The 12986-nt window shown below is 31.6% G+C and overlaps 1 protein-coding gene across 1 annotated transcript; it reads left to right on the top strand.

The window, feature by feature from the left end:
- The first annotated feature begins 237 nt into the window (after positions 1 to 237).
- LOC126680219 (ABC transporter G family member 39-like) lies at positions 238 to 8838 on the top strand. The gene is made up of 20 exons (XM_050375287.1): positions 238 to 825; positions 1089 to 1209; positions 1310 to 1398; positions 1635 to 1719; positions 1806 to 2096; positions 2194 to 2284; positions 2624 to 3524; positions 3690 to 3850; positions 4005 to 4108; positions 4212 to 4377; positions 4466 to 4543; positions 4791 to 4927; positions 5282 to 5614; positions 5742 to 6032; positions 6136 to 6219; positions 6500 to 6633; positions 6728 to 6955; positions 7043 to 7214; positions 7501 to 7755; positions 8404 to 8838. Exons 1-20 carry the CDS (start codon positions 458 to 460, stop codon positions 8671 to 8673), a joined length of 4359 nt encoding a protein of 1452 aa, XP_050231244.1. The 5' UTR covers positions 238 to 457; the 3' UTR covers positions 8674 to 8838.
- The last annotated feature ends 4148 nt before the right edge of the window (positions 8839 to 12986 follow it).

Genomic DNA, 12986 nt, shown 5'->3' on the forward strand with positions numbered 1-12986 from the left:
CATGGAGAGTGTAATATACACTTCTTTTTTATCTTAAAATAAATTAATTAAAAGAACTAGATAAAGAAAAAAGATTAAAAAAGGGACCAGATAAAAAAACAGTGAAAGTACAGGGTCTTAAAGATAGGTTTGGCCTAAAAAGAACTACCATCGTAATACCTGATATTTTCAGGGTAATATCGTCTTTCAGTCGAAAAGTCGTCTATTTCATAAACAAATAAACAATTATTATTATTATGTTCTAAAAAATAGGTTCGAACCTAAAATACTAACTCGCGCTCTCTTCAACTTCTATTTTAATTTTTTTGGGTAAATTTATGCTTCCTTCTCCGGCAATTGCCTGACCGGCGATATGTGAATTCAGGTGCTTCTAATCACTAAATTATAAAGAGTTTGACGAGGAAGTTTTACTGTTTAAACGTAAATTAAATAAGAAGAAGACTGACAGCCACCGGATATGGCGGAGGCGATAGCAGGAGAAGATTTAGCGAGAACGAGATCGTCCGGAAGCCGGAGGAGTAGTTTTACTTCGCCCAGCAGGCGGAGCTGGACAGATGGACATGACGTGTTTAGGCGGAGTGAAAGAAGAGAAGACGACGAGGAGGAGCTCCGGTGGGCGGCGATAGAGCGGTTACCGACGTATGAGAGATTAAGAAAAGGAATGCTGAGACAAGTAGTTGACAATGGAGGTGTTATTCAGATCAGTGAATTTGATGTTAGGAAACTTGGAATGCAAGATAAGAAACAGTTGATGGAAAGTATTTTAAGAGATGCTGAGGATGATAATGAAAAGTTTCTTTTGAGACTTCGAGAAAGAACTGATAGGTAACTAATTTTTCTTTTTAATAATTATTCAATTTTGTTTTGTTCTATTGGTTCTAACTCCATATGAACTTGAGATCTCACAGCTATTGAGTTTTTTTTTTTTAATAATTGTGTGAGCGCTTGTGAGAGTAATTGAACCACTACTTTAGCAGAATGATGCATGCATAATACTTATATCATTTAATCTATAACTCGTTCGTTTGCAGTTATAGAGATTAATCGCCCCAAAAATGATTGAATTTGTGAAATTGATGTTGTTTTAGGGTGGGAATTGAGATTCCGAAGATCGAAGTCAGGTATGAGCATTTATCAGTGGAAGGAGATGTTCGTGTGGGAAGCAGAGCTCTTCCTACTTTGCTTAATGTTACTCTAAACTCAATAGAGGTACTGTTGAACTCTTTATTTTTTCCAGCTATGAGATTAGACTTATCCTAACTAATCTTGTTAAGTTATTACTGATTGCCTATATTATTCGTCCCAATAGAGTGTTCTTGGGTGGATCGGGCTTGCTCCATCAAAGAAAAGAAAAATCAGAATTCTTCAAGATGTCAGTGGAATAGTCAAACCGTCCAGGTAACAAAAAATTTGAAACTAATTCCTAGTTTGAATGAGAAATGATCATACAATGTTAAGCTCTACAGTTTTACAGGAAAATTTGGTAATTATTTATGTCTGACAGTTATTTGACGGAAAACATGGGTCATATAAAGTACCTTGAATTAAATTGTTGTTGCTTTTTGTTTGATTGGAAGAGATCGATACTTGTAGGGTACGTTATCATTAATTATTGCATAAACTGTAATTTGCAGGATGACCCTGCTGCTTGGTCCTCCTGGTGCAGGGAAAACAACATTGTTGTTGGCACTTGCTGATAAACTTGATAAGGATCTAAGGGTATTATATTACTCTCCTAATTGCATGAGTTCTTCTTCATGTATCATGATTCATGAGTTGACTTATCTTCGATTATTTGCATGCAGAAATCAGGAAGAATCACGTACTGTGGTCATGAACTGCACGAGTTTATTCCTCAGAGAACTTGTGCTTATATTAGTCAGCATGATGTTCACCATGGAGAGATGACAGTAAGAGAGACATTTGATTTCTCTGGACGCAATTTAGGTGTCGGCACAAGATATGATATGCTGGTAGAACTTTCAAGACGAGAGAAAGCTGCAGGAATTAAGCCAGACCCTGAGATTGATGCATTCATGAAAGCCACAGCAATGTCAGGCCAAAAAACTAGTTTAGTAACAGATTATATTATCAAGGTTTGTTTTCTGTATTTTGATTTGGTTCCATCTCATTCTTCTTTTCTTGTTCCTCTCTTTTGAATTTGTATACTAATTTTTCTTAAAACTTCAACAGTTACTTGGGTTGGATATTTGCGCGGATACTCTAGTTGGGGATCAGATGAGAAGAGGCATTTCAGGAGGACAAAAAAAGCGTGTGACCACTGGTATGTTTTCTCAGACAAGGTTATAAACATGAAAAATAACATTTCATATCTAAATTTTGTTTTGCTTGTTGGTCTAATCCAATACAGAAGATGTACACTCATTGATTTCTTGGTCTAATTCAAAATTACAAATGATTGCAATGATCTTGATTTCATGGTCCTGTACCTTGTAGGCTTGGATTTTATGCTCCATTGTATTTCATGGCATTGCCGTCTTCTTAGTTACTAGCTATTTTGAACTTATAGAATCTGTGGCCTCGTTATCTTCTTAATAATTGTTTCCCTAAGTTTTGCTAGCTTGAATACCATCCTTATAGCTGCCATCCTTGATGAAAACAGGTGAGATGCTAGTGGGACCAGCTAAAGTACTTTTGATGGATGAAATATCAACGGGGCTGGACAGTTCCACTACTTTTCAGATTTGTAGATTCATGAGGCAAATGGTTCATATTATGGATGTAACCATGATCATATCTCTCTTGCAGCCAGCACCAGAGACATTTGAACTTTTTGATGATATTATTTTACTTTCAGATGGTCAGATTGTCTATCAAGGTCCATGTGGAAATATCCTAGAATTCTTCGAATATATGGGCTTTAAATGCCCTGAAAGGAAAGGAGTTGCTGATTTTCTGCAAGAAGTAACTTCCCAGAAGGACCAAGAACAATATTGGCACAACAAGGATCAACCTTATACATTTGTATCAGTTCCAGATTTGGTGGAAGGTTTCAGTTCTTTCCACATTGGCCAACAACTTGAATCAGATCTTAGCGTTGCATACGATAAAGAAAGAGCTCACCCTGCTGCAGTAGTGATGGATAAGTATGGAATTTCAAATTGGGAACTATTCAAGGCGTGCTTCTCACGGGAATGGCTGCTGTTGAAGCGAAATTCCTTTATCTATATATTCAAGACGGTCCAGATAACAATAATGTCAATAATTGCTTTCACTATGTTCCTGAGGACCGAAATGGAAGTGGGGACTGTTGCAGATGGACAGAGATTCTTTGGAGCTCTATTTTTTAGTCTAATTAATGTGATGTTTAATGGAATGGCGGAACTTGCATTGACCATTTTCAGGCTACCTGTCTTCTTCAAACAGAGGGACTTCTTATTCTACCCAGCATGGGCTTTTGCTTTACCAATATGGGTTCTTAGGATTCCATTGTCACTCTTGGAATCAGGAATATGGATTTGTCTAACATACTATACAATCGGTTTTGCTCCTTCTGCTACCAGGTAAACCGTAAATGGTTTCAATCTTTCTTGTTGCTTTTGAACAATTGTTGTGTTTTCACTAACATCAATTAGATACGGACATTTTGTGGATCTAAATACTGATAGAACTAACTAGACTCTCTTGGTTTGATATTTCATAACATTGTGTTTACTTTACTTGATCAGGTTTTTCAGACAGTTCCTAGCATTTTTTGGTATACATCAGATGGCTCTGTCCCTCTTTCGGTTCATTGCTGCTGTTGGAAGAACAGAAATTGTTGCAAGTACACTTGGTAGCTTCACCTTGCTTTTGGTGTTTTTGCTTGGAGGATTCGTAATTGCCAGAGGTAAGACCCTGTTAATTAACTTCTCTATACTATTTCAATATTGGAGTTACATCAAGTCATTGGCCAACAAGTTCTTATTTTAACAAAATTTGTAAATCATTTTATCCTTTAAATTAATAATGATTTGGTTGCACCCTTTTCATTATTATAACAGATGATATTACACCGTGGATGGTATGGGGCTACTATGTTTCTCCTATGATGTATGGGCAGAATGCTATTGTCATGAACGAATTCCTAGATGACAGATGGAGTGCAGTAAGTTCTTCTTGTACTTTAATTTCTTTAAAGTAGATTCTTGTTCTATTATGGAATATTTTCATACTATTTGGTATATATCACTAACTGTTGCCTAATATAGCCTAATCCAGACCCCAGGATTGATGCACCTACAGTTGGCAAAGTCCTATTGAAAGCTCGAGGCTTCTTTATTGATGACTACTGGTTTTGGATTTGTATTGGAGCACTATTTGGGTTCTCTATTCTATTTAACATCTTATTTATGGCAGCATTAACTTACTTGAATCGTAAGTCATCTTATCTCATGCTTACATAAGGATCTATGTGCGAATTATATCGATAAAATCATTGTGCAAAAATTTATTTTCGTTGCAGCATTGGGAGATTCAAAAGCTGTCATTGCGAATAAAGATAAGAAGGACGATTCGCACTCACGAAAACATGGAGAAGAAGGTTTAAATCTTTGCCTAAACCTCTTATATTGCTGCAACTGCAAGTAACAACTATACGAGATAGATATCAGTTGAGAAATCAAAATCTTAATCCAACCACATTTTGCAATTTGAAAATCATACAAAATGGAGGAACAAACATCCTTACTCATGAAATATTCAAATAAAAAAATATAACGGAAAATATTTTGCTAGAATCGTAACAAATACGTAGTTATATTGACTAAGGATTTGATAAATGATTCCAGGTACTGATATGGAAATTAGAAATTCTTCAGATGGCTCTGCTGCTGCAAGTTTTTTAACAAAAAGAGGAATGGTTTTGCCCTTCCAACCCCTTTCACTTGCATTCAACCATATCAACTACTTTGTAGATATGCCTTCGGTAAGTCGTTGCTTAATGAACATGTCATTCTCTGTTTTTACACCATCTGACATATTATCTCACATTGGAAGAGACACAGCCTATTAGATTTAGCATGGTAATGACAATTGAAGTTATTGTATCGTATGATAACTCATTACATAATTATCTGTCACTCAGGCATCACATGCTATATTGAATGCCCTGCTGGGTTCTAATGCATATGAAGAGTTCTAGTTTGAGACTTGGAATATTTCGAATTTAAGTCTATAAATAAAAATTAAAAACATTGAGCATATTCTTAGGAATCATGTTCCAAAACGTTATTGACTGTAATGAACAATATTAAGATGAAAGATCTGTTTTCTGTTGCAGGAAATGAAAAAGGAAGGTGTGCCAGAAAAGCGACTTCAACTGCTGCAAGATGTTAGTGGGTCTTTCAGACCAGGGGTATTAACAGCACTGGTGGGTGTAAGTGGTGCTGGAAAGACTACATTAATGGATGTTTTAGCTGGAAGAAAGACCACTGGGTATATTGAAGGAACTTTGAGCATCTCTGGTTACCCAAAGAACCAAGCAACATTTGCTCGTATAAGCGGTTATTGCGAACAGAATGATATCCATTCACCACATGTTACTGTCTATGAGTCTCTCCTGTATTCTGCCTGGCTCCGCCTATCTAAAGATGTAGATACAGAAACAAGAAAGGCATGTAACATTTCTCATCCATTTTTTTCTATGTAATATTTTTTCTATCTGAAAAGAATGGTTCATATCTGTTTTGACTATTTCTGTTGTAAAGATTTGTCTAATGATTCTAATGTGATTTATATAGATGTTTGTTGAAGAAGTTATGGAGTTGGTTGAGCTAAATCCTATAAGAGATGCCCTGGTTGGACTTCCAGGAGTAAATGGTCTATCAACAGAACAAAGGAAGAGGCTGACCATAGCCGTAGAATTGGTTGCTAATCCTTCAATAATCTTCATGGATGAACCAACTTCGGGTCTTGATGCCAGAGCCGCTGCCATTGTTATGCGTACTGTTAGAAACACTGTGGATACAGGTAGAACAGTTGTATGCACAATTCACCAGCCAAGCATAGACATTTTTGAGTCTTTTGATGAGGTATATATTAAACTTACTAGACTTTCTAATTTTACGTATTTTTTTTAAGTTACATCTTTGCCCTTTCTTGAAGATAATATAACTCAATAATGGCCGCTTGCAGTTACTGTTGATGAAAAGAGGTGGTCAAGTCATTTATGCCGGACCCCTTGGTCGCAATTCTCACAAGCTTATAGAATACTTTGAAGTGAGTACTTGACAACTAGTAATTTCGTTTGGGTCAAATAGTGGAGTTGTTTGTTCTTGCTCATGTCTAAACGAGCAATCATTAACTCATTTGCAGATTCATAAACTAGTAGCCAGTTGCATGAAAACGAAAAAAATGCTGAAACAGGAAACATTAAAAATAAAGTCTTGGTTTCTTTTAAATGGATACGAAATATTGAATCAACAAGTTTCCTTGCAACATAGACTAGTAGATTAAGGCATTACACTAATATTGACTGATCTTCTTAACTTAATACAAGGCCATTCCTGGAGTTCCCAAGATCAAGGAAGGTTACAACCCTGCCACATGGATGCTTGATATAAGTACTACTTCTTTTGAGACACAACAGAATGTGGATTTTGCAGACATTTTTGCCAACTCCAATCTTTACAAGTAAGTCTGATTGTATATGACTACATAGTTTGAGAGTAATGGCAAAAAGGGTTTAGTTTTACCGACTTATTTTCTATTATTCAAACACTTATAGGAGGAATCAAGAACTTATCAAAGAGCTTAGCACTCCACCATCAGGCTCGAAGGATCTCTACTTCCCAACAAAGTACTCACAAGCATTAATTGTTCAATGCAAGGCATGCTTTTGGAAACAACATTGGTCTTACTGGAGAAATCCTCAATACAATGCTGTCCGATTCCTTTTGACAGTAATCATTGGTATTATATTCGGTCTCATCTTTTACAACAAAGGGAAGAAAGTGTAAGTCTTAATTAATTGTCATATAACTAAAGGGCTATATACTAAATAAAAATTTGTTTGCTTAAGTGAATAATTTTCTGTTAACAGATCTAAACAACAAGATCTTATGAATCTCTTGGGAGCCATTTATAGCGCAGTATTTTTCCTCGGTGCATGCAATACTTCTTCTGTTCAACCTGTTGTTGCTATTGAAAGAACAGTTTTCTACCGGGAAAGAGCAGCTGGAATGTACTCTGCGCTGCCTTATGCATTTGCTCAGGTGAGAAATAAATTTTCACCAATTAGTTTCTTTTATTTATAGGCAAATCTTTAGTTTTTTTAAAGAAACGAGTGTCTACTTTTTATTGTTTATGAAAATGGGCCCAAAACATTTCGTATGAGTTATTAAGAGTTTTGAAAACAAAAACGTTTCCACGACTTCTTCAAAGTTTATGTGCAATATAGCCTATACTAAAAGAACTAAAAAAATCATGTTGTATGCTTACAAAAAGGTAGTAATTTATAAAGATTTTCTACTCATAAGGAAACAACTTGTATATTTGCAGGCAGCAATAGAGGTGATATATGTAGCAATTCAAACTTTTATATACTGTCTGATCCTTTTCTCCATGATTGGGTTTGAGTGGAAAGTGGGAAACTTCTTGTGGTTCTTCTACTTCTTTTCCACCAGCTTCCTCTACTTCACAATGTATGGGATGATGGTTGTTGCTTTGACTCCAAATCACCAAATTGCTGCTATTGCTATGTCCTTCTTCATAGCCTTATGGAACCTCTTCTCCGGTTTTATTATTCCCAGGATGGTATAATTCTTAACCTTAATACCTTAAATAATGCATATGCATTTTATCGTGTTAATTTAGTGTTAGAACTTCTATTTCGTGTTAATTGAACATTTCAAAGTATATAAAATAAGTCATTTAAACTACTATGACATAAAAACTTAAGCAAATATGAGGTTTATTCTTATCTTTTTAGCGACACCCGTGATTGAAAAACAATTAAAATCACCTGTGTTTTAAAAAAGCTGAAACACTAATATAATAAAAATAAAAATTTAGGCTTTGTTTGGGAAAGAAGGCATTAAAGTAAAGTACGGGTTTTTAAAGTAAAGTAAAGTACCGTAAGGGACCGTAACGGACGGTAAAGGAAGGTAAGGGTTGTGCATAACCCTTCCATGTTTGGGAAAATAATAAAGTAAATGAAGGATTTCTAAAAATAATCCAACACCCCAATATGGGGGGTTGGCATATGAGGGTTGAGGGGGGTTGGGAAATATTTTTCAACCCCTCCAAACCTTTAAAAAAAATTTGCCAAACAGGGGTTGAAATTTTACAACCATTCCTTCCCTTCCTTTCCTTTCTCAACCCCTAAACCAAACAATATGTTAGACGCTGAAAATAGCAAAGTTCAAACACCGCAGAAATAATTGTTTCTTGTACTTGTGGCAGTTAATACCTATATGGTGGAGATGGTATTATTGGGCATGTCCTTTAGCCTGGACAATCTATGGAGTAGTGATATCTCAATTGGGTAATTTGGAAACTCTTGTCCAAGTACCCGGTGCTGGTAATGTCTCAGTTAAGGATTTTCTCAAAGAAAGTTTCGGGTTTGAGCATAATTTTCTTCCAGTTGTTGCTGTGATGCATGTTGTTTGGGTTCTCCTCTTCTTCTTTGTTTTTGCATATGGTATCAAGTTTTTTAACTTCCAAAAACGATAAATTAGCTTCACCATATAAAGTGTTTTGATTTTTTTTTTTTTGGTAAAAAAAGTTTTGCCTATTTGTTTTAGTTTGTGTTAGATAAATGATGTATCAACAAATCAACTGTATATTCTTCCAGCCTGGTTTTGCTTGAATCAAATGTGAGATTGTTATTTTTGATCACTTGTTCTTGTGGGAGCAGTAGAGTTTTAAATTTTTTATATGAATCAAGTCTCACATGATCTCAAAAAAAATTCTTATATAGAAAATGTTACTAGTTTCTCGTGTCCTTTGGTTCGAGATAATATGCAATGCAAAATCTATATCTATGTATACTATAACCTTGAACTCCAAATTAAAATTAAGCATATTTTGACAAGTGGCAATTTCAATATAAAATTTATTTATTAGTATAGTGAATGTTTTTTTATTAATTAATATAATATTTATAAGTTATGAAATATGGAATTCAAACTTATGGAATTTTAAAAGTCTAACAGTTATGAATTCAAAAGTTTTAATGAATAATTAATATTTACAAGTAATTTAACATGAAGAGATTTTAAAAATGTAATCAATAATATTTTAGAAAATGTATCAATAAAAAAGTTCTAATGAATAACAAATGTTTATAAGTAATTTAATATAAAAAGATTCTGAAAATTTAATCAATAATATCTTTAAAAAATAGTGGCTACAAAAATTTAAAATTTTAATGTAATAACAGAAATTATAGGTTTTTATATGAAGAGTGTTTATAAAATTTAATCATAAATTATAATATTATCATGTTTACAAATTATAGATTCAATTAATATTAAGTTTTTTAATTTATTTATTGTGAGTTATAGAAATAATTTTTCAAAAATCAATCAATCAATAAATTTTTTATATTATATTAAATTAATAAATAATTTAAGAATATATCTTATTAAAAATTACGTTTATTAAAAATAATATTATGCAGATTAAAAAAAATTAATTATGAGATATAAAAGAATTTTTATACTTTTATATGTTAAAAATATGAAAACAAATTAAAATTTAATTTAATTATTTAAAATTATAAATTTATAAATTTATATCATCAAATTTGAAGAGTTTTATGTAAATTTATAAATTATAAAATTTCAAGAATTTCAAGAATTTTCATATATTATTGATATTTATAGGTTATAAAACAAAATATTTTTAAAATTTAATTTAAAATCAAACCAAGTAGATTTGAATTTATATAATTCTAAAATTTTTATGGCTAGAAATTTGAAGAGTTATATTATTAATAACATTTACAAGTTATTAGATACAATTTTTAAGTTTAGTCACAAAATTTAATTATATTACATTAAAAATTATAAGAATTTTATTGATATTAAAAAGTTAAATTATTTAATTTAACGCAAATTAAAAAGTTGGAGAAATTTGCAAATTTAACATTAAATTTATAAATTGAATTTAAATATTTCAAAAGCTATAAAATAATTCAATTTCACCTGCGCAACGCGCGGGCACCGACCTAATTTTCTATATAATTTTAGAGCCCTAACTTGTAGCTTCCACTCCACTATTCTAACGGGCAAATATACGGGATAATTAGGTGAATACCTAAAAAATAAAATATTAACATTTTTTAACACTGATTTTTCACCTTTATTTCTCTACCTCGGCATATTTCATGTTTAGTTTTTTATCTTTCTCTTTTGTTTTTGTTGTCCATATATACTTTACATCCTAGCAACTTTTTCTTCTTCTTCTTCTTTTTCTTCTTTTTTGTTTTCTCTTTTTCATCTTATTAAAAAAAAGAATTCAGCAAATCAATTATAAATTTTTAGCTCATAACATTTCAATAAATTGATTCATGCGATTTCGTTATTACTTCTTAAAATTTTATTACTAGTTTTAAATTTAATTTCAGACCCGCTCGAATTTTTAACTCGTAATTAAATCGCTTCAAATTTTGCTTCGAGTTTAGACCCAACGATCATAACTTTTCCAAAACAAAAGAACATTGTGAAATATTAATTTATTTTCTCTAATTAAAAATTTATTAAAAACAGTTTCAACCGGTTTCGTAAACATAGTTTTGCAACTATTTTAAAAAACATTTATACATAGTTTCAAACAGTTTATAAAGATTTCAAATAGTTTCAAACGGTTTATAAAGATTATAAAACGGTTTATACAAAATTTGAAACACTTTCAAACAATTTTTAAAATCACAATTTACAACCTTTATCTAAAAATTGTTTCAAACAGTTCCAAATATTTTATAAAGGTTTCAAATAGTTTATAAAAGTTTTTAAAAACAATTTCAAACAGTCCTTAAAATAACAGTTCCAAACAAAAAGTTTCAAAGTGTCTACAAAAGGTTTTAAACAGTTTAAAATGGTTAAAAAAAATTTCAAACGGTTTACAAAAGTTTCAAACAGTTTAAAACGGTTTCTAAAAACAGTATCAAAAATAACAGTTTCAAATATTTTCAAAAAAATATTTTCAAATATTTTCAAAAAAACAGTTTCAAATAGTTTATAAAGGTTACAAACAGTCTAAAACACTATCCAAAAAATAATTTCAAACGATTTCAAACGGTTTCTAAAATTAATTTTAAAAACATTAAAAATCAGGTCAAAATATCATTAATGAAGAAAATGACGATTTCAAAAAAAAATTGAAAAAATTACTAGCAATATAGAAAGAGGAAGAAGAAAAAGAAAATTCCGATTAAGAAGATCAGTGATAGCAATGGCGGAAAACTTTGTTATTTTGAGACGAATTAGATCGAATTTTTCATTGCGGATTCTTCTTTATCTTGTATTTTTTGTTTCTTGTGATATAGATTGAAGATACTAGATGAATTTTAGAAACATTAAATAACATTTATTAAGAAATTTCATTGGAATGGAATAAAAGAAGGAACGAAAAGAAACAGCGGATAGAAGAGGAAGAAGAAGACGAATTAAGAAGAAGAAGAAGAAGACGAATTAAGAAGAAGAAGAAGAAAAGGTTGTACACATGTTTAAAAATAAAGAGAATAAAAATGATAATAAGTTAAATTTAGTTGGAAGTACAACTAAAAACAATAGAAAAATGAGATAAAAAAATAAATATTCACAAATGAGGTATTCATAGGATATTAAACACCCTATATCACTGAACGTATATGTTATTATAAAAAGGGTACTAAACTTCATTTTGTTACAAAAAGGTCATTGAGTTATATCTTTTATTACAACGGGAGGTCACTACGGCGGATTCGGTCAAATTTTGTTATAAAAAGGTCACTAAACTTATCGAAAATTATAAAAAGGTCACTAAATTATATTCGCATTTGTAATTCTGGCTTGCCACATAAGCAAAAACGGTGTGTTTTAGTGTCAAAACGGTTCGTTTTATATGAGTGACATCTCGTTGTAACAAAATATATAGTTTAGTGATTTTTTTATAATAAAATGAAGTTTAATATTCTTTATGTAATAACAAGTAAGTTCAGTGACTTGGAGTGTTTAATATCCGTTATTCATAACAAATAAGTTAGAAAAAGGAGTCTTTTTTGTAAATTCCTTCAAATATAATTCGTTCATGTTTGGATACGTCTTCCGGGACTGGAAATCCATTACTATAACCAAAAAGTCTTAAGCTACATTAGGCAGAGAAAAGTCTACGTATTTACTCCAAAAATAAAAATATTTGTACTTTTTTATCTCAACACGTACGGAAAAGTTAAAAAAAATACCTTAATTTTTTTTCAAATTTATATTTTTACTATGGATATTTAAATAATTATGATTTTACTTTGTTATTATCTAAGTATCATAACATTATCATACAGTTGAAGTAATTTATCTACAAATAATTTTGGTGCATTTATATTATTTGATAAATTTATTGTTTTTTTTTAGACCAAATAACAAAAAAAGGCCAAATCTTTTCATGAAAGTTTTACAAAAGTTCAAACCTTTAAATTTTATCTAATTTGTCCTGAAACGCTGGATTTCGTTTCAATAATATCTAACTCTAATTTGGCACGCAATTTTACTTATGTGGCGTTGTGACGTGTCACACATGTGCCAACATGGCAAATATAAGGTTAAAAGTGCAAATAAATACTTTGATTTTTTAAAAAAATATTTACACCCTCAAACTTTAAATCGTTTCAACTTAATTTTCAAATTCAATTAAAAGCATAACTCAATCAAACCAAAACAAAGTTATTAAAAATAATACGGATAGCATTATTCGACTCCCACCACCGATACCATTTTTCGGCCTTCTCACTTTTTTCCGACCACCCCACCGCCATCGCCGGGATTTTTTTTCCATGGAAGAACAGA

The sequence above is a fragment of the Mercurialis annua genome, linkage group LG1-X (genome assembly GCF_937616625.2).
Source record: "Mercurialis annua linkage group LG1-X, ddMerAnnu1.2, whole genome shotgun sequence".
NCBI classification, from domain to species: Eukaryota; Viridiplantae; Streptophyta; class Magnoliopsida; order Malpighiales; family Euphorbiaceae; genus Mercurialis; species Mercurialis annua.